General features: G+C 58.1%; 1 protein-coding gene across 3 annotated transcripts in view; it reads right to left on the bottom strand.

Annotated features, from left to right (window-relative positions):
- Positions 1 to 20,994, bottom strand: part of LOC107147049 (NADPH--cytochrome P450 reductase) — a 39,846-nt gene that overhangs the window by 2,076 nt on the left and 16,776 nt on the right. The window contains exons 1-11 of one of the 3 annotated variants that reach the window (XM_048789955.1): positions 11,366 to 11,586; positions 9,880 to 9,982; positions 7,855 to 7,997; positions 6,417 to 6,465; positions 4,722 to 4,850; positions 3,287 to 3,436; positions 2,667 to 2,791; positions 2,214 to 2,303; positions 1,789 to 1,887; positions 812 to 928; positions 592 to 710 (exon numbers count right to left, since the gene is read on the bottom strand). In XM_048789955.1, coding sequence (XP_048645912.1) covers positions 592 to 710; positions 812 to 928; positions 1,789 to 1,887; positions 2,214 to 2,303; positions 2,667 to 2,791; positions 3,287 to 3,436; positions 4,722 to 4,850; positions 6,417 to 6,465; positions 7,855 to 7,997; positions 9,880 to 9,982; positions 11,366 to 11,412 — 1,171 coding nt within the window. In that variant the 5' untranslated portion in view covers positions 11,413 to 11,586. Of the gene's footprint in view, positions 1 to 591; positions 711 to 811; positions 929 to 1,788; positions 1,888 to 2,213; positions 2,304 to 2,666; positions 2,792 to 3,286; positions 3,437 to 4,721; positions 4,851 to 6,416; positions 6,466 to 7,854; positions 7,998 to 9,879; positions 9,983 to 11,365; positions 11,587 to 18,784; positions 18,974 to 20,994 lie in introns of those variants that run through there. The other 2 variants (XM_015491442.1, XM_048789956.1) reach the window with 2 other exon arrangements.

Here is a 20,994-nt window from a genome sequence, read left to right as displayed (position 1 = left end):
GCTTCTGCGAGGTTTGCCAGAAACCAGCCCTTCCTCCTCCTGCTCTGCTGAGGGCTGGTTCGGGAACCAGGGAGCGTGGACAGCCTCGGCATGGACCATGGGACAGGACCAAGCAGGGCTACCCCTGAGGTTGGTGCGTGTTCACAGTAAGTCTCGGGCTATACAGCTCCATGGGACCCTGGGGAAACCACCATGGCTAGTGCTTGGCACCCTGAGCTCCACTGAAGGGACCTGGAAGGGTGGCCAGGGGTGCTGACTGCAGCCCCTGCAGTGACCAGTAAGGAGTACAGCCCAGGCTCAGCAGGGTTCAGCCTTGCAGACTGCCCCACCCAACATGGTGGCTGGGTAGTGTTCCTGCTGCCACCAGGCCTGAGACACACCACCCTCTCTCCTGTGACAGTGACGAGAGCCTAAGGGAGAGAGCCAGGCCCTACAGCACACGGTCTCTCCTCCCTGCAGAGTGGGGCAGGGGGCGTGCAGAACCTATAATGGTGGAGGCTTGGGTGAAGGGCCCTAGGCCCCTGGCATGCAGGGCCAAGCAGAAGCCCAGCCCAAGGGCTTGGCCTAGGAGGCCTTGATTCCAGAACTCACCATCAAGGTTGTTCAAGGACATGACAACATCCAGGTCTGCACCCAGGATCTCCCCAAGCTGGTTGACAAGAGTGCAGTCGTTGGCTGGGTAAACAGCCACGTGGTCCCCAGATTCATACCTAAAGGAAGACACAAGGCTCAGGAGGCAGTGGAGGCCACTCTGTGCCTGGGTCAGGAAACCCAGAGTGAAGGGTCAGGAAGGGGTGAAGGCAGCAGAGACCTGATTTTGGAGTCGGAAATGTCCAATTCCAGGTGCATGAGGTGTCGCTCAGTGCCCTGATTCAGTTTCCGGTTGGTGGTGACAGCAGCCAAGAATGGGTTCTTGGCATCAAAGGGGCTGGGTGGGGAGAAGAGAAGCTCATCGATTGGCTGTGTCTGTGATCTGAATCTTTCTGTCCCCAAGAGACCCTCTGGGCCTCCAAGGGCATGAGGACACCTTGCCAACTGTCAAGGGTTCCCCCGTTCCCAGTCAGTGCAGTACTCTTAACCCTGCGAGGTGGCAGAGCTATGTGATCAGGGTCCCCATTTTTGGATATGGAAACTGAGGCTGGCCCCTAAAATATTGAGGCCCCTCATGCTTTATCCCCTTGGGCAGACTGAGTGCAGATTCGAGCCAGCTCTGGGAGACGGAACCCCAGGTGGAATCCCCTATCCTCAGCCCCCTCACCCCCATGCCTAGACCCTAATACTGGCAGGGGAATCACTGGGATGTGGAGTTTGCTCTGACAGGGCTGCGTCCAGCAGAGCCGCTCTTGACTTAGTGGTACCTGGGCACCTGGGGGCTCCAGCAGGGATTTGGGCACCATCCAGGGGTACTTGAAGTGGCTTATAGGGAAGTGAGCCTTTTGCCAAAGTCCAACCTGGACACAGCACAGACCTTGCTGTCTTTAAGGACTGTTGCGGACCAGGGTATTTACACAGTAAGATTTCAAAGCAAATTGAGGACAAACTGGGTAAGCACCTCTCTCTCCCAAGGCCTGCCCTGAATGACAGCACCAGCACAGAGCAGGCCCTGGCTCCTGGACGGCCCATCTCTGCTCTGGGCCTCCTGCCCTCCCTCCGCGGATGTGAAAACATGCGTGCCCCTACCGCACCCACCCATCACATGGGTCTAGGGAGAAAGGCCCTATGAGGATACACAGCCAGCTGATGCTGGTGTTCCAAGGCCATCAGTCCCACCCACCTCCCTCGACTTACGGCTTCTGGTTCTCATAGCTCTTCAGACGGCCCATCTCACCCACGTACACCTTGGCTGTGTCCATGTCCGTGTGGACCACGAGCTCATACTGGCGGATGCTGGAGAGGAGAGCCAGGGGCAGAGTCAGGGCTGCTGGGCAGGAGCCAGGGGATCCGTCCAGACAGGAGGGTCTGGACCGGTGTGGGGTGAGTGACCCACACAGGACCGGGTGGGCAAGCAGAGGAGGCTGGCACAGAGCTGCTGAAGTCAGATCCCAGGCCCTGTGAGGGCCGCCCAGGCCCGGGGGCTCAGGTGAAAAGCCAGGCAAGACCCGGCCCTACTCCTGTCACCCTCCAGGGAAGCACAAGCTCCTTTAGCCTGTGACCGAGCTGCCAACCCCTCCTTGCTGCGTCCCCAAGGCCCCATCTGAGGCCCCCATGCTCACCTGGACTCCTCGCCAGTGGCTTCCACCCCAAAGAACTCGCACACGGCCGGCCAGAACTGTTCCCGCCACGTGATAAAGTCCTCCTCCAGGCTGGGGAGAGGACAGGATGAGCCAGGGTCCAGACGGAGGTGACCCGCTTGGCCCTGTCCTCCAGTGTGGCTCGACATCTTGAGGACTCATGTCACCTGGCCGCCCAGTGATGTCAACCCCAGGCCCAGCACATCCGTGCCCACCGGGGCTTGTGTCTGAGCTGGGCCAGGAGCAGGGCATGGGGCATGGTGACAGCGCCCCCAACAGGGAGGCGAGTCCTGAGTTCCCGCTGACGGGGGTTTGTGCTGCCCCTGGAGGCCCATGGGCTGCTCCTGCCCTGGGCTCCTGGTCCATAGCGCCCAGGGAGGGTGGCCTAGTGTAGACCGGGGCCCTGAGTGCAAGGGGGCCAGGGTGGACACTCACTTCCCGTCGTCATCGCCAAGGCCCAGCTCAAAGATGCGCTGGGCTCCGAGCTGCTCCAGCCGCTGGTCGACGTATTTGCCCATGGCGTTGAAGTGCTCATAGGTCTTGTTTCCAAGGCCAAACACCTGTGCAGATGGGAGGCTTTGAGGCCTGGCCCCTGGCCTGCCCAGCGGCACCTCTCGTGGGGTGGGGGCATCCTTGTGGCCCTGACCAAGCCACCAAGCAGGCCCTGTGGGCCTCTGTACCTGCCAGACACCCGGCACCACGAGGAGTATTGGGCAGCCTCTGGCCTGCAGCCCCCGGGGCCCTCTCCACAGCCAGCCTTGAAGCCTCCACTCCAAGTGGCCAGAAAGGGGCAGTGTGCCCTGCCTGCCTAGCTGGTGGCCATGGCTTTCCCTGTCCAGCCAAATCCTGATCATCTTGCTACATTTTCCTGGTCTTTAGTGTCCAGGAACTAATGTCCCCTGGGGCTGGCTGGGAGATGGGAGGAGAAGCTCTCCAGGTGCAGAGGGTCTGTTCCTGGGCAGCCTGCTCCGTTGGTCTCTTCCGGGAGCTGGAACGGGGAGGGGTGGAGACTTCCTTGTCTATGCCGACATGGGTCCAGGGCTCTGCGGACTCACCGCGTACTTGACACCAGAGAGGTCCACATCTGCCTCCTGCAGCCAGTCATAGAAGTCCTGGGCGTTGTCAGTGGGGTCCCCCTCGCCATAGGTGGCCATGCAGAAAACCACCAGGGAGTTGTGGATCTCCGGCAGACTGCTCAGGTCGGCCTGCAGAGACAGGGCCACCACGCCGTGACCAGCCTGCTCGGGTCAGGCCCAGGCCTCTGGTGAGGGGGCAGCAGTGGCTCCCAGCTAGGACGTGGGGACTATGGGATGGGGGAGGTGCAGCCAGGGCCACTGCATGTGAGCAGGACAGTGATGGCAAGCTGGTGGGAGAAGGTGCAGTTCTAAAAAGGTGACAGCAGGCATGAGGGGTGAGGACAGTGGCAGGGGACAGGCTGGCTGCTGGGCCCCTCGAGGGCTCCCAGAACCCAGTTCTCTGTGCACCAGGCACCAGATTCCCCAGGGAGAGCCCACCACCCTGCAGGCCCAGAACGGAGCCTGGAGGGGTCTTGCTGGTTTCTGATCAACATGAAAGGGGGCCTGGAGCCGGGTGTCACCAAGACCCCAAAGGCAGGGGAGTGGAGGGCAACAGTGCAGGCACATCCCCTCAGTAATGATGGCCACAACTCCGTGTGCGACAGCAGTGAGGCAACCCGGGTGGACTTCCTCCAGCCTCCCCCTCCTGCGGGTCAGCTGCCCTTTCCTGTCCACTGCCTCATCCTGGGCTGGTGGCTGGCTGGCACGGGCTCTCCCAAAGCAACAGGCAAACAAATGGGTGGGGCCCCTGCACTGCACAGAGCCCTGGTGGTGACAGCCAGGAAGAGGATGAGCAGATGAGCCCGGGGGTAGTGCGGCCAGAAGCAGGGAGCGGCCAGTGGCAGGGGACAGGCTGGCTGCTGGGCCCCTCGAGGGCTCCCAGAACCCAGTCCCAAGGGGAGCCCTGTGGAGGCCCCACTGTCCCAAACCACATCCTCTCCCCAAGCCCCCAGGCTCTCCTGACCCCTCCTGCGTGTGGTACCCTGTCCTTGCCTTGGCCTATGCCCTCACTCCTGGTGATAACAGCTGAAGCACAAGGACAGCCAGAGGTGCTTGCGGATGACCCTGTGCACTGACCAAGACAGGAGGAAGCTGCCTGGGGGCGGGAGCCGAGCTGCTGGTCCCCCAGCTTCCCACGTCTGCACTCCTGGGCGGAGGTGGGTGGGGCAGAGGTCTCCTGAATTCTGAGACCCTTTAATTTTTTAAGCCACACCCAATTCACTGGGGACTGAGTCCCTTCTGGGGACCAGACCAGCACCTGTGAAGCCCACACTGGTGACCCCAGCAGCTGAGCACCAACAGCTCTGGGCTGTTCCAACAGCCTGATCCTGTCTGTCCCTCCAGCTAACCCGGCCCTTTCAGCCTCTGCATGATCCAGAGGCCATTCCTGAGACCCGTGGGGGCCCACACTCACCAGGTCATACTCCTCGGGGTCTGCGGCCATGCCCCGCATCCCATAGCGGTGGGCGTCCTTGGATAAGCGGTTGGCAAACTCCTCGGCCGTCCCCGTCTGGGAGCCGTAGAACACGATGATGTTCCGCCCCTAGGAAGGCCAGATGCCGGTCAGTGAGGGCCCAGAGCCAGACCCCCCACGTTCCAGGCCACACGACCGCGTGGGCATCCTCTTTCCCCCCAGGCTTCCAGTCCTGTCACTCTGGGAATGGCACCCTACTGTCACGGCCACTGTGATGGAGGAGGGCAAAAGTCACCAGTTTAATATGCCAGAGCCACCTCAGTGATAACACACTGCCCGAGGTCACTTTCTTTCTAATGCTGTAAAATGTTTAAAAAGCAACCAAAGAAGGTACCATGAACATGTGTGCGTTCTCGGTACCTGCAGGGGTGGGTTCCAGGACCCCACCTGCCGAATACCCAAATCCACAGCTGCTCAAATCCACAGCTGCTCAAATCCCTTTCGCACGACGGGGGATTTGCACAGAACCTACGCACCTGCCCATCAACTTGAAATCACCTCTAGGTCACCTCAGCTACCATGAGGTGGATGCTACGCAGCCCACACTGATCGTTTAGGGATAATAAAGCGTGTGCAGGTTCAGACTTCTTTTTCCAAATATTTTTGATCTATGGTTTATTGAAACCACAGCTGTGGGACCTGAGGACACAGCGGGCTGACCGTAGTGACACAGCTGGGGCGTAGCTCCGTGGCAGAGCACTGCCCAGTGTGTAGAGGGTGCTGAGTTCAATCCCAAGCAGAAAAAGCCGGTGACATTGAAAACTCTGAAGCCATACTTCATATGCCACACAGAGTATCTCAATCGATCCCTTTCCAAGTCCAAGTGGTACCAAGGAAGGTTCCACAGAGTAGGAGCTCTGCTCTGTTCAGACGAAGCACGAAACTTCAGTCACAGTCACAGGATGTGAATGCAGACAGCTCGACCAGGGACTCAACAGGGAAATACGGAAACAAACCCAAACACATGGAATTCAGCTTAGGAAAAAGGTGACATTTCAATTGGAGTGGGGCAGGGGAGAGGGGCTCTGCCACCCAGTTACATGACAAAGTAGCCTGGGCCCACCCTCCTTGTCTCACACTGGACCAGTCCCCAGTGTCAAACTGAAAAACCACCACTACAGCCCTGGAAGCAGCAGAGCTCCCCTCTCCAGGGCAGGGAAGGCCTCTCACGTCACATAGAAGTCACCAAAAGCACAAAGGAGACTGTGTCACTTCAGCATGGCAGGCCAAGCCCCCAACCTGCTCCCAACCCCGTCTCACAGGCCGGGTCATCTTCCTGACCCTGGTAAGAAGTTCCCAGAAAAGAGCCCAGAGGAAAGATGGGCGAGACAGACATCTATTAAAAGAAAAGGAAAAAAGGCTGCGGGGGGTGGGGGGCACCGAATTAGAAGAAAAAAGCCTCATAAGAACAATGTCAGCCAGAGCGACACCGAGACCCGACCTACACAAGAAGCACCAGTCAGAAAAACAGAGCAGACCACCCCAGCGGGAGCAGGTGGCCTCAGGCTCTGGGTCCTGGAGGACACGCAGGCTGCACCGGGCACCTGCCCTGCTGGCCAGGCCCTCTGTGCAGCAGGCAGGTGGCCCTCAGCCGGCTCTCCATTGCTACGCCCCCAGGGCCAGACTCAGACTCACCGTTTTCTTCATCTTCTCCACGAAGCTGCTCTCCTTGACAGATGTGGTCCTGAAACACAAAGTGCAAGAGTATGGGACGTGAGTGACATGGGACATGCCATCTGTGCCCTCTGCCACCTTCCAGGGACCAGGCCAGCACATGGCCCTGGTCCAGCATTAGGGCTGGAGGAGGCAGGCCCAGGGACCCCACTATCCATCTACAGCCTCCTGGGACACCAATACCTTGGTCAAAACTCTGCCCCCAGACAGATGCAAACCTGTTTCCCTAAAATGAAGAGACTTGTGTCCCTCTTCCTCCCCATCTCAGCCAAAGGTTCCCCTGGCCTTACCTTACCTCCAATTCCCGATCCTGCCTCACACAGCCACTGGAGTTTCCTAAATGCAATTCTGAACTCACCCCTGCCCTGCCTCACTCTAAAACCTTCAATGGCTCCCAGGACCCACAGGACAGGGTACACAGCTTCACCCACTATGGCTCCACCAATTCTGCCGGATGTCCTGACTTGCATGCTCCACCCACATGACAGTCTGAGCTATTATCTCTGCCCTGCTGGCTCCACCTCCGTACCCAGCAGAACACTGGTCTACCTGTCAGGCCCTGCTCCTGGATCAGATCCCACTCCCACCCCTGGAGCTGGGGCTGAGTTTAACTGGACCCTTCTGTTCCTGGCACTTCAAGGCCTGACTTAGATGGGTCCCCTTCAGGGCTGACCCCAGCATGTCAGGCACAGCACAGGTCTGAGACTGCCCCGGCCGTCTCTCCACTCCTCAGTGTCTGGCCCCTTCCCCTTCCCCTCTCCATTTTCTGTCCTTCTCTTCCCTTACTAAGTTGCTAAGCCCGGCTTTGAACGTGCGATCCTCCTGCCTCAGCCTCCAAAGCTCAGCTGCGTCCATTAAACACGACACCACGAAGGGCCCGAAAGGCAACTCGGCCCGGAGAAGTGACTACAAGAGACGTGCATCTGACAAAGACAGAGACGGGGACGCCAGACGCCTATAGGTCACCAAGGCCAAGACCCACGACTCCAACAGGTCCGTTCTCCACGCAGCAGAAGAACACATGGGCGCGCGTTCAATGTCGGGGGGGGGGGACGGGGAGGGGGGTGAGGAAGAGCGCGGCAACTGCACACCCACTGACGGCAGCCAGGACCAAGCAGGCCCAGCCCCAGCAGGTGAGGCAGGCAGCACGTAGGAGCCCAGCCCTGCCGGCAGAAGGGACAGGGGCAGGTGCCCTGGGGTGCTGCTCGGCGGTACTGCTACCAGGGATGTGAGCTCACCCTGCAGCCCAGCATCGCTCTTGGCGGACCCCTGTGTGGGGATGTCCACAGGGGCATGCGACGTTAGGGGAGACCCTCAGGCCCACAGCAGAAGAATGAGCCACACGGTGGAAGGTTCCAGTCCTCTGCGGCACGGAGAACGAGAAGCTGCCATGACTCACCAACATGAACGAATCTCACGGACATGATGTTGACCAAGGCCCGCTACACAGAGTCCATAATGTGATTCCGAGATGTGAAGTTCAAAAACAGATAAACCAGGTGGGCGCCTTGGCACAGGCCTGTAATCCCAGTGCTCAGGAGGCTGAGGCAGGAGGATCAAGAGTTGAAAGCTAGCTTCAGCAACTTAACAAGGCCCTAAGCAACTCAGCAAGACCCTGTCTCTAATAAAATACAGAAAAGGGCTGGGGATGGGCTCAGGGTTAAGTGCCCCTGGGTTCAATCCCTGGTACAAAAAAAAAAAAAAAAACCAGACCAACAAACTTATGGGGACATTAGATGGGATGGCTATTGTGCTTAGGGGCGAGGCGCTGGTCACCATGGGTGGGCTGATTGGGTGGTGATGGCTACCACCTGTTCACATGACAGAACTGTCGATCTGCCACTTGGGAAGCAGACGCACCTTTCTGTAGCTGTACCTCACTAAACTGTATAGACCTGAGCTGCACACTCCTGTGTCATTTGCTCCCAACACCCTCACCCCACTACCAAGGCCCCCAGACAGGCAGGAGCTGACAGGCAAGGCGGCGGCTCTGGGGCTTGCCGTGCGCCTGGGTCAACTTGACCCAGAATCACTGTTCCTCGACCAGTGAGAGGGAGCAGTACATCCTCCCTCCAGGGGTTTTTGCAAGGATCAGATAAGAAGCAGGACTTGAAGGATCCATCCAGCATGCTGGCAAGTGGCAGGCTCAGCCTCCCTGGTCACTATCACGCTAGACAAGGAGCTGCAGCCACAGGCTGGCCTGGCCACTTGCAGGACACTGTTGTCCGGAGGGAAGCCGCCAGGCCCTCGCAGAGCACAGAGCAACCACAGCGCATGTGCCGGGTGCCTGTGGTCCCCACGGGCTAACAGGTCACCTAGTGGCTGGCTGCTTCTGTGCTCAGTGGCCACTATGACCCCAATTTCTCCTTCAGACAAGCCAGCCCAACGGGCTGCACTTTCCACGAACAGGAGAGGCCAGGAATATATCCCTGTGTCCCTTGTGGAGGCTCTCTAGGGCCATCCAGAGCGCCTCCCTGCACACGGTGGCCAGTCCACAGGGTGCAGATGCGCCCTGCACAGCCCTGGGTGAAATGTGAGCAGGGCTGTGAAGGCTTCCCCGGTGTCAGCCAGGCCCTGAACACACCTCCTCCCCAGCACTCACCGGCCCAGGGTGACATGCGCACCCACCCAGAGGGAAGCAAGAACAGTGCCCTGCTACACGGAAAAGCAGATTAGCGGGCAGCACAGAGGAGGCGGGGCCGGGCCGGGTCGGGTGGCAGAGCTCTGGCCTGGCGTGCACAGGCCCGGGTTCCACTCCAGCACCGCAGTAAATCCACTATGAGGAAAAGCAGCACAGTGACACCACTGAGCTCAGAAGTCCAGGGGAGCCACACCAAGGAGCTGGGGGAGTCGCTTTTCTTTGGTGGCATTAGGGATGGAACCCAGGGCCTCACACTTGCTAGGCAGGTGCTCTACCACCCTTTCTATTTTGGGAGACACAGGCTCTCACTAGATTGTCCAGGCTGGCCTCAGCTGGAGATCGTCCTGCACAGCAGGGAGGACAGTGGGGGCTGTCTCTTCTGTGTTTTGATTTAAGTTCCTATCTGCAGCTCCCCTGTCCCTTTTCTCTTGTAAGAAACAGGCAGCGCCTAAGAAGGTAGAAATGACCACCGAGTGCGGGGACAGACTCATGGGTTGACTTGAAGGCCCTCATGGCCCTCAGGTGAGGGAAACTGGAACAGTGAGGCCCTGAGCAGAGGCAGCATCGGGACGTTCTGGACGGAGGCCGCCCACTCTGCAGTCTCCAGGAGGCCTGCCCCACTGCCTGCCTCTCCCGACTGGCTGCTGCCCAATCACCACTACCCACGTGAGTGGACACGGCATGCTGCAGCCTGAGCCCCACCTGCCCTTCCTCTAACCCGTCGCCAATGCCTACTGTCCTCTCCAAGCCCCCCGTCCCCGTCCCAACGGCATGGTTACTTGCCGCCGTCTTCCACACAGCGCTTTCCACCACAGCTTCTGACTGCTGCATCCAGGTTGGTGACTCTGGGGAGGTGTGGTGTGTCTCTCGCCAACGGCCACAGCACCTGGCACCCAGCAGTGATGTTTTACAGCCTTTCTGATGGTTAGTCCTGAGTCCTCTGCCCAGCATCCAGGGGGAAGAGGTGGGCAAATGCCCTGGAGCCCTTCTCTCTTGCCCCCTTCCAGAGATAAGCCACCTCCCACGTCCTCTCAGAGGGCAGATGTCCTCAGAGTCACATCTCCAACAAGGTGGAAAGGAGCCCTGCTACCCAGAGGCCCTGGTTCTCCCTCCTTATATAGGTAGTGAGAGGCTGAGACTAGCGCGTGTCACCTCTGCCCAGGGCTGTCCTCTGGCTCCAGGAGAGGGGCTCCTGGAGACTGGCAGCGGGAGGGAGGGCCACAAGTGGGGCGCTGAACTGCCTGTGATTGTGGTCCAGCCAAGAGTAGGCACGTCAGCAAGTCCGCCCGCGGAGGCCGCCCTCTGAACACGCACTTGGACTTGGCGCCCCTCCATGCGCCTGGGACTCATTAACACCCAGGGACCACAGTGTCCTTGGGAGGCAGTCTGTGATTTCAAAAGCACTCGGCAGCACCAGGTGGCACGGCTGTGTGGTGGGTGGGACGGCTCGTGCCCCAGCTATGGAGGAGCAGGTGCTCAAGGCCAGAGAAGGAGGAAAAGCCTCTGGGGACAGCTGGACCTATTCTCAGGGACAGAAAATGGCTCCCAGGACAGAAAGCCAGAGACGGGGACCATCCGCTGGCGGGAGCGCAGCTCAGCTCTGCTCTGGCGGGCCTGGAGGAGGCCCAGGCGGCCTCCGTCACAGAAGAGCCGGCTACACTCCAGGCTGCACACTCTGGCTGGCCAGCGGTGGCTGCGGGCGTCAGAGGGTGAACGAGGTGTGCGAACCCGCCCCGTCCAGAGTAAGATGCTCCCAAGAAGCAGAGGCCAGCGCCTGTGCCCTCAGTGCTCCACCCTCTCCCCCTCCTGAGGTCCTGAGGCAGCGGTGCTGAAGTACAGGCAGTGGACGCTGTGCCAGGGCACCCCTGGGTCCCCGCTGGTGAGCCAGTCCTGCCTGAGGAGCAGCTCCAGGACTCCCTGCCCACTCCAAGACCTACTCAGGGGCTCAGAGAAGCAGCCACCTTCAGAGGCTGAGGGCCACACCCCGGGCTACTCCCACCTGGCTCCTCACCAGTCCCAGGTGAGGGGAGGTGAACAGCTTCCTGCCAAGTCCCCACTGCACGTCCACAGGAACTGCAGGGCCTGGGCCAGCCACCCTTAGACTCTGGGAAGACGGCCGCCGGGAATGGCCGAAGCCGCCGGCCCACTCTCCAGAGCCTCTGCCTCGGGGGTCCCTTCCCGGAAGCACATTTCCGAACTTAGATAGAAGGATGCCAGGTGCCCCCTGCTAAGGGGCGCCCATGCAGCCTGCACTGGGGCCAGGACTGACCTTCTCAGGGTGGGCTCGTCTGGCGGAGATGAGTACGTGCACCCCATGGCCTCTGGTTCTCAACTCCAGCACTTAAGGAAAAGGGAAGGTCCCAGCTCTCTGCTGGAAACTGGCAGGAAGCCAGCAGGCAGGAAGTTCGGCTGTGTCCATTATCAGTGTGGTGGGGCAGGCCGCCTGCTCCGGGGCCTCTGCAAGTGCCGCTGGACCCTTGGAATCTCCCGGAACCCCTGTCGGCCTCCGTCCCCAGGAGCCCGGGAATTGCAACATCTGGCAGTTCCAGCAGGGAGGGGTCAGGACTGGAGACCAAAGCCTCCCGTGATCCCCTGCGGCTGGGGCGACCCCCCTTCTGTATGGACCAAGGGAAGGAGAGAACCTTTCCAACCCCGACTGAGTCTCCTTGGTAACTGTTTATATCACAGCCCTTCTCCCTGCACCCTCCCCCTTCCCACTTACAAAAAAAAAAAAAAAGGAAGTCCTGTCTGCGAACAAAGCTCCAGCCAGCCAGGCCTGCAGGTTGCTATGGCAGGGCTGCTGCTCCTGAGGAAGCTGCCCGAGCCCTGCCAGGGCATCCAGGGCATCTCGGGCCCCATTACATGAGCTCTCTGTCCATCTTCCACCAGGAGAGAGCCATGGAGCCTGAGACACTAGGTATGTGCCACCTGGGAGTGTCCTGTGTGCTGGAGGACCTTACCATGTGCAGAGGGGCCTGCAGGGAGGCGTCCATCTGTCTTACGGAGGCCCCTCCCCAGGTACCCAGTACAGGCTGCTGCTGGAGAGCCAGCAGCTGGGCCAGGCCCGAGCCCAGACACCACGTGGCTCCAAAATGGAGCACGCAAGGTTCCAATTAGGCTTTTCCACCCCTAATTGGGAGCAGAAGGCTCTGGTTCAGGCCTCAGCAGTTAGCTGCAGTCCACCCAGCGGGCAAGAGGAGGAAACACAGGGTCACCTGGATGAAACAAGACACCGGGCGTGCCCATCCCAGGCCACATGGAGCCTCACTCTGAAGACTGCAATTCAAATTTAATTTTCTGCCCGGCAGGACTGATTCCTTCTGGGCCTCCCCTCCTGGGCAGCCCGTGGAGACTGCGCCCCTGCACAGCCTGGTGCCTGGCAACCAAGCTCCGCAGGGTAAGAGACACCCAAAGTGCAAGAGGAAGGACGAGAGAGAGGCCAGGAACACGATGGCAGCAGAGGTGGGTGGCCAGCCTCGGTGAACCACAGAAGATAGTCCAGGAAGGTCCAGGCCTCCACCACAGGGACCAGCAGAGCCCCAAAGGACTCTAGGGAGGCAGACCCCAGGAAAGACCCACCTTTGGTGAGGGCAGACAAGGGGGGCCCGTGAGGCTGTGGGGACCTGCCACCGTGTTAGGAAAAGCTGCCACATAGGCTGAAGCTACAGAGTGCCACGACATTCTGGAAGAGGCTCAAGTACAGGAACAGGAAGGAGATCAATGGTTGTCAGAGGCTGGGTGGGGACTGACTGCCAGAGGACTCTGGGGAAGCCCTGGGAGGACGAGTACCCTCAGGTCAGACTCACCCACTGCACATTGGGGGGGGGGTTATCAGCTACCGATTAGAGCTTGGGACACCCTACCCCCAGACAGAGAGACAGGACTGACTAATCAGCTGTAGTCCATAGGTCTTGATTAGATTCTGAATTTAAAAAAAAAAAAAACTATCAGAAAGCCAAACCCAAACAATAATCAGCAGGAGGCTGCTGGGGATCAGATGATGGGAGAGATTACTGTGACCTTTAGGTGTGAGAGGACAGACAGCACTGTTTAAAAGGGAGTCCTTGAATTTTAGAGGAAAATATTTTCAGATAAAATATGATTTCTGGGGATTGCTTTAAACTAATCTGGGGGGGGTGCACAAGACAGGCCTGGGGAGCTATAAGACTGGGTGATGGGGTCACATGGGCTTGTTCTCCTGGGTTCCGTACCTGGGTATTTTTGGAAATATTCCAAAATAAAAAGCATTATTTCTCTTTAAAGCACCCTCTGGTGCCAGGGGAGGGCATAGAGGTGGGGGCTCTGCAGAGGATCTCAGGGCCAGAGCCACAGAGAGGGTCCCAGCAGCCTGGGCTGGCTAGGGACAGCCACGGGTGACCCCAGAGTGCAGGCCCTTCTAGACAGGGCCGCAGCTGGGCCCAGGTGGCCAGGTCTTCTGATGATTTTTCCCTCTGGTTTTTATGTGCCAGACTTTGTAATGTTCTAATTAAAAATTAATAAACAATACTGGGTAACCAAACCCAGCCAGCAGGCCAGGCTTGCCCTGGAGGCAGACTCACGCACAGATTTAGCACTGTGAATTCTACAGCCGTTCCCTGGGTAGCTCCACTCCAGCAGGAGGCCCTGTGCTAGGCTGGGGACCCAGACAGGAAGTGGATGTCACTCTGAACAAATGCCCATCTCCAAGAGGGGCGCTCTAGCAGGGCAGGCTCAGGGTGGGCGTGGGGCTCCTATGGGAACCAGCACCCTGCTTGTCCTCAGGTTCCCTCCAGAGGAGCCAGCTGAGCCCTGTGGCTGGGCAGGGAGCAGGTATGAGAGCCAGGACCATTACAGGACCTGTGTTCCCCGCTGGTCCTTTTTACAAGCCTTTAACTGCTACTATAAACAGTTCAGAGTGAGCCGGGGGTGGGATCAACCTGGGCTCGTGAAAGAGACACTGACTGCCAAGAATTAGTTGATACCTTCAATCTGATCCTGGCTAAATCCCAGCAGTGTTTTAATTTGATTTTGGTCGACATTGACAAATTATTCTAAAATTTAAGCAGCAATGGTGGGGGAGGCCAATAGGGTAGGATGCAGGAAAACTTGCCTAGCAGAGCTCAAGATGAGACACTGAACAAATCACAGAAAACAGCAGGTGTGGGGCTGGTAGAGGACAGCCCGCAGATCAGGGGAACACAGTGGAGTCCAGAACCGACCCGTCCACAGCCACCTGCTTTGTGTGGAGGGTGACGCTGACACCTAGTGGGGAGAGAAGGGCCATACCCCCATCCTATACTAGGACAGTACACAGAGCCACACCCCTCTAGGTACTCAGCTCTCAGCTGGATGGCACAAGTGAGTGTAAAAGCTGGGGCCCAGCACTTGCCTGGTGTTGAGACCGGGGTCCTACCCCCAGCCCTGCAAAAACAAAAGAAAAAAAAAAACCCTAACATAACTAATCTTCTAGAATAAAACACAAAACACAAAGAACATTTCATGGCTTCTACATAAGACTCCTCCTCCTCTTGCAGTACTGGGATCAAACAGGGCTGCACACGGGCTGGACTCCCTCTACCCCAGTCCTGTAGAGATTTTTTACACTCCATACATAAGCATTAACCGTAAGGTTAAGGGGCCACCAAAAGGCTGACAAATTAATTCCAGCAGCTTTTTTAAAAAGTTTTGTGGATTTTGGTGGGCACTAATAAGCTGACTCTAAAACTCACACTGAAAGTCAAGGGGAAAAGAATAAGAACCTGTGATCACCAAAGGCTCCGAAGAGACTAACAGGGCAAGAAGCGTGGGGAGAAGACACCTCAGTGCACACATCTGGAAAAGAATGTGCACCTAGAACATGGGGAACTTGGTGCTGGAGCACTTCCCTGGCACCCAGGAGGCCCTGGGTGGAGAAGGTGTCTCTCCTTAACCTGGGATTGGCTCCATCCCTGGCCTAGTCAGTCACTCTCTCCCAGGGCTAAGATCTTCCCATTCTGCCCCTCAGACCCCCTTCCCAAACCTGCCCAGCCTGCCCTTCCAGCTCCAGCAGCCCACCGGCACCCAGACCCCTGTCCTTCCCCCCAGGGACCCTCTCCTGGGCCTTAATGCCTCTCACGCGACCACTTCCTGGAATGGCTCCTGACCTGCCTCCCTGCAGCACCAGCGGGCCACTATGCTGGTCACTGAAACCACACAGGTCATTCTGCTGTTTTATGGAACTCTGTCCTCACCCCAGCCCTCTGCAGTCAGCTCCATGTGTCCCTCCAACTGCCCTTCTCCCACTTCCCAGCCCCTGCCATCCTGACCATGCACCCCTCCAGATGAGCCACCCTGAGCCTCCCACCTGTGCCTAGGATACACTGCAGGTGCCCAAACCCTACTCCCTATCCAAGGCTCCGCTCCCACATTGCCGCCTCTCCAGAGCCTTCCCCGTCCACAGTCAAAATCCATCTCCAGGGCTGGGGACATAGCTCAGCTGGTAGAGTGCTTGCCTTGAGTGCACAAGGCCCTGGGTTCAACCCCCAGCACCACAAAAAAAAAAAAACAGAACAGAAAAACCCATCCCCACCGCCTGGGTCGCCTGACCCTGCACCTCTGATCCCAACATACTCCAGATGATCTGCTCATGGAACTGCCCTCCCACAACACTGGAAGGCAGGGACCATCCTGTCACAAGGCTCTGACACAAAGGATGTAAATGTCTGTCTGACCAGATGAGTCCCAGGTTCCTCGCCCTCTCTCTTGACCAGAGGCAGGGGAATGACGCCATCGGCGCTCCACCCAGCTGCACAGGATGACTCAGGGCAGGACCTCTGCCCATGAGGAGTGTCAAGGGCAAAGGCTACTCTCCCAGCCCCCTGAGAGCAAACCCCAAGTGGCCTCCTGAAGTGATGCTGGACTGGGACAGCAGAGCAGGTGCTCCTGGCTCCAGGATGCTGCTCCAGAGGTTCACAGGTGGACCTTCCTCAGCCACGTGGTCAGTGGCAACAGAGAGAGCATCTGGGCTCCTAAGGTTCCAAAGGCCACATCTAGGCTGGTGGGGATGGCCAAGGAGGCCAGAACACTGGGGAGAGTCACCGGAGACCCAGAGGCTCCACTTGAATCCCCAGATTCTAGGGCTCAAGGTGGCAGCAGGGGAGATGACAGACATGTCCTCTGCCTCAATGTCCTCAAAGTGCTTGCTGCTGAGACTCCACGTTTGCGTGGTTTTTAAATATCCAAATCTAAAGGTCTCACATGGTCACACAGAGCCTCCCCGGTGTCAAAGGCATTTTAAAAACCTTTTCAGAAGCACCAGAAATCCTGGGGAGAATTCCTGACACAGGCCAGGGCCACACACATGCCCCGCACGAAGCCCTACCAGTCCCCTCGCCTGGGCTGGGGCAGAAGTGTCTGTGGCTCAAGGAAGTGTGAGTAGCCAGGGACATTGATGCTAGTTATGTAGGAGGCCCAAGGCATCGGCCAAGTGACCTCCTGATCTCAGTGTACTCGTATCTGAACTAGGCAGATGAAGGGTAGCTCCACAGACTGAAGGTGGCACAGCACAGCAGTAGGGAAGGGGCCGTGGGGTTTGCAGATCTTGGTTCAAAGGCCAAATCTGCTCCTTCCACATTAGGTGCCCTAGGGGAAACTCCTCCATCACTAGCACCTCATTTCCTCATTTGTAAAATGGGATGCTGATGCCTTCCATGAACACTCTCATAAGGTTGGAGGTGATACTAATAGGGATGAAAACTGAGAGTGCACCACAGGCCAGGAACCAGGCCAAGGGCTCGAGGAGGCACTTGCCCACTTGATTTTCATAACCCTAAAGCACATGACCCCAGTTTACAGCATGCGAGGACACAGACTGAGAAAGACCAAGTACCTGGGCAAGGTCACATGGCTACCGTGATACAGTCTGGATTTGAACTTTAGTGGCCCACCGTTAGGGCCCAGAACTTGACCTGGAAGCCATAAATGACTCCTCCCTGTGGCCCTGGCCGGGGCAGGTCCCCGACACAAGGAGGGATGAGAACCTGCAGGACAGCACAGGACGAGAATCTCACCAGAGCAGGGAAATACAGGATCAGCATCCAATAGAGAGAAGCAATCACATAACAAGAGCGCCCAGGGAGGTGGTACTGGGGACCGAGTCAGGCAGCCCCATCCTTAGAGAGCAACAGCATGTCTCTCCAGCTATGGACAATGAAATGAGGGCCAGGTGGGAAGCCAGGGCCTGAACACTGGTCCCCTTGTCCCAAGGACACCCACACTTTCTCACCACAAACACTGTCTCTGTCCCACACCAGGATTGCATCCTGACCCAGCCCCAGCTGGAGAGGCTGGATTCTAGCCCATCTGCCCTTCATGCCTCTGACCTCCGCCAATAGTGTCCTCACAGCCTCTGGGTGCCACGCTACTATCCTGCAGGATGTGATCCTTATCCCTTACCCAGAAGGGATTCCTTTCTTCTAGGCCCTCCCAGAATCCGGTCTCCAGGCCTGGGTCTGCCAGCTCCCTAGCTGCCCAGCCCTGGGCACGTCAGGAGCAGGGTTACAGGCCGCACTCAGTGGTGAGGAAACGGAGGCTGGATAGGGTGAGCGTCTTGCCCAGAGTTTGCTCAGCAGGACAGCGTAAGCTTGACAGGACAGGACTGGACTACTTCATTCATGGCTGCAGCCACGAACCTCACGAGGGTCTGGGACACCGTGGGCAGGGCCTCAGTAGATACCGATCTGCTCAGTGAATCACTGAGGAATGGAAGACCGTTTTACAAATGTAAAGCAAACACCCCATCAGTGGCAGCAGAGTTGATCTACAGACACATCTACAGTGGTGCACGCCTAACTTGTCTGGGCAGGAAGGCTGCACCCCGGGATGGGGTGCAGCACAGCGCATTGGCAGAGCACATGCCGAGCCTGCATGGGGCCCTGGGTCCCACCCCAGCACCATCAAAAGAAAACAGCTGCTGCCTGAATTGAAAGAGGGACCCAGCCCTGGATGGGCCTACACACCTCACCCTGCGCGCACACCTCCCCCCTCCCCCCACACACCTCACCCGCCCGCACACCTGGGCAGGTCAGCCGAGGGACCCTGAGATGCTGCACTGAGACCTGCCCCTTGCCAAACCCGGGGACCCAGGCAAGGCTGTGTCCCTGGGTGTGCTCAGCACAGACCTGACCTGTCAGCTCCCCACTCAAACCCGGCTCAGGCCTCAGAGTCTGAGACTGGATTCAACACAGCCAGGGAGACATGCAAGACGATGCTGCAGTGCCTGGAAGTCAGGGCTGCTCCAGTGTGGCCTGCGGAAAGCAGCCCTGGAGGCCGGTGCAGGCAGCACTCCCCACACCACCCTGCTCACGTCTACACACTGTCCTATCATCTCCTTACTATTTTTCTTCAACTAATCCATTTTTTTTTACTTATTCTGGAAAAGTTGTTTTGTTGAGGGTTAGAAAAAAACCAAAACAATAAAATATAAACAAAACCACTTTTGTCAAGTTGGCTTGACACTGTCACTCCCCGGGGCTCTAGGCTTAAGCCTGCCTCCATCATTAAAAAGGGAAATCCGTCGGAGCGAGTGGCGCGGGCCTAGGGCCCCAAATACTCGGGAAGAGGCTGAGCCAGCCTGGGCCCCAAGTGCAGGGTGATGCTTTAGAGGTTGAGAGGCGCTGGAGAATGCCAGGAAGCAGAAGTGACAAAGGGGACGCTGAGTGGCGTCACTTACGTTGTTGAAATTTTGTTGAACTCGGGGACTTCTTCCTTTTTCTTTCTGAAGAGGAACCAGTAGGTAAGCAGACCCACGACGAGAGAAAACAGAATCATGTCCGTCACACTGAAGAGAGACACTTCTGCGGCCACAGCCTCAGGCGCAGCGGTGACGGTGTCAGCGGAGTCCCCCATGTTGATCACAAAACTGTCAGGAGAGAGAAAGGGTGACATCAGCAGGGAGGAGCAGGTGCACCTGAGGCCCCCAAGTGCCCACCTGGCTGCCGTGGCCTGGGCCTTGGCCTGGACTCACGCCCATGGCAGAGGGGGCTGCTCAGCGAGGCTCCACGAAGGCTGCAGCATGGACTCTCTGCCTGAGTTCAGGCTAAGGCTGGGGCCGCAACTGGGCCCGCTGCACACAGGACAGAAGCCACAGGCTCCCGGAGCCACCAGCATCCTCTAACCGTACAAGGACACAGCCCTGAGGCTGGTTTCACCCGAAAGAAAAAGTGGCCACTTCATGGTAATGCCTCTCTAGCTGCTGAGCGCCCCAAACTCCGCATGCAGGCCTTCACCACTGGCCCTTGAAGGACTTCTGGGAAATAACCGAGGCCCAGAACCTCCTGCCTGTTGACAGCATCTCTGCGTGCCCAGGACCCTGGCCTTACACTCAGTTCACGCTGGCCCCCGGCCCTGCTCGCCTGGGGACTTAGAGTCACTACATCAGTCTGACTCTTAAGTGCTGGACACTCCTAAGCTTCCCAGTGTGGGTCCTGCGTGTTCACAGGACTGACTCCCAGCAACACCCTGGGCTCCCAGGCTCTGGGAGCAGCCCTGGCTGGCAATGCAGACGACCCCATCCTAAGAAGACCATTGTGAACTGAGAGGACTGGTGAGTCAGAGGTGTGTCTGGTACACCTCACCTGCCAGTCACCCGCTCAGCCTTACCCCTCAGACAGGCGGGACTCCTGCGTCACTAACACAAGCCTACTTTACTCCAGTAGCTCATGTGATTTATTATGAATTCTGTACTGAACGTGAGAAAGGGAATGCTGCATGAGTACACCTTCACCCCTCGTGAACTTGGGCCCACAGCCCATCTGACATGCTGTCACACACTGCACCAGGAGAACCAAGTGCTGTCCCCTGTGACCCCACTGGGAGAAGCCAACTGGAAACCCAGGCCTGGCTTCTCCTGACACTGCCCTCCATGCCCTTCCTTGGTGACTTTAGTCTCAACCTTCTGCTGTAATAAACCTCAATCCTGAGCAGAGGGCTTCTGAGTTCTACGAGTCCTGGTGAATCGGGTGACCTCAGCTGAATCTGAGGTGGTCTCGGGGACCCTCAACTCACCAACCTAGCACCGGACAGATGCACGGACAGCTGGCAGGTAGCTGGATCTGAAGGAGTCAACCCAGGCCAGCATGAGAGGTCCCACCCCTCGGCAGCCGCGTCTGTCCCTTCCAGTTAGGGGTCGCAGCTCTGGAATCTGTGTCCTTCCATTCTGCCATCGCCCATGACCACGTGGCTGCTTCACCACAACTCAGTCAGAAATGCCTGGGCCATACCTCAGCAACACAGGCGACGGAGCTGGCTTCCGCCCTCACGCCACAGCAGCCCTGGCCTGCAGGAAACCACAGGTGGCCCAGCCACGAGAGCACGGAGGGTTCTGGGCATGGGCTCTGCCCTCCTCACCTGTCGGGAACTAGCCCCCGGCCCAGGTCCTTGCCTCTCATCAACAGAGGTGCCCCCTGGCTGCAGTCCATTCCAACGTACCCTTTTGCTTTCTGTGCAGTGCTGGGGATGGAACCCAGGGCCTCGCACATGCTGGGCAAGCGCTCAACCAGCCTTATCCTTGGTGATGTCTGACGTACAGGGACAAATTTAACTCAGAGCGTCCCCAGAGCATCCTGTTTATATCTCAGCATCATAAACAGCTGATACTTACTCAGTGCTAGTCAAGTCTGTCTAGCAGCCCTGTCTGCGGCTCAGTTAAGCCCACGAGCCTTCTGTCAAACTTTAAAAAGCCAGACTGAGAGGCCTCAGGACCAAACGATCAGGAAGCACCAGACATTCAGAGCCTGACCGGAGGCTGGCACAAGAAAGCCCCCAGCTGGCATCCCCCAAAGGGCAGCAGCAAGTAAGGGCCAGCTCCCTCCTGCCACCGCTGTCTTCCAACTCCCCCATGGCCCAGGCCACTTATTTTTCGAGAGCGGAGACAAGCACCCT

This window comes from Marmota marmota, unplaced genomic scaffold, assembly GCF_001458135.2.
Source record: "Marmota marmota marmota unplaced genomic scaffold, marMar, whole genome shotgun sequence".
Taxonomy (NCBI): domain Eukaryota; kingdom Metazoa; phylum Chordata; class Mammalia; order Rodentia; family Sciuridae; genus Marmota; species Marmota marmota.
Note: the sequence above shows the minus strand (reverse complement) of the source record. Positions and strands in the feature narration are given on the sequence as shown.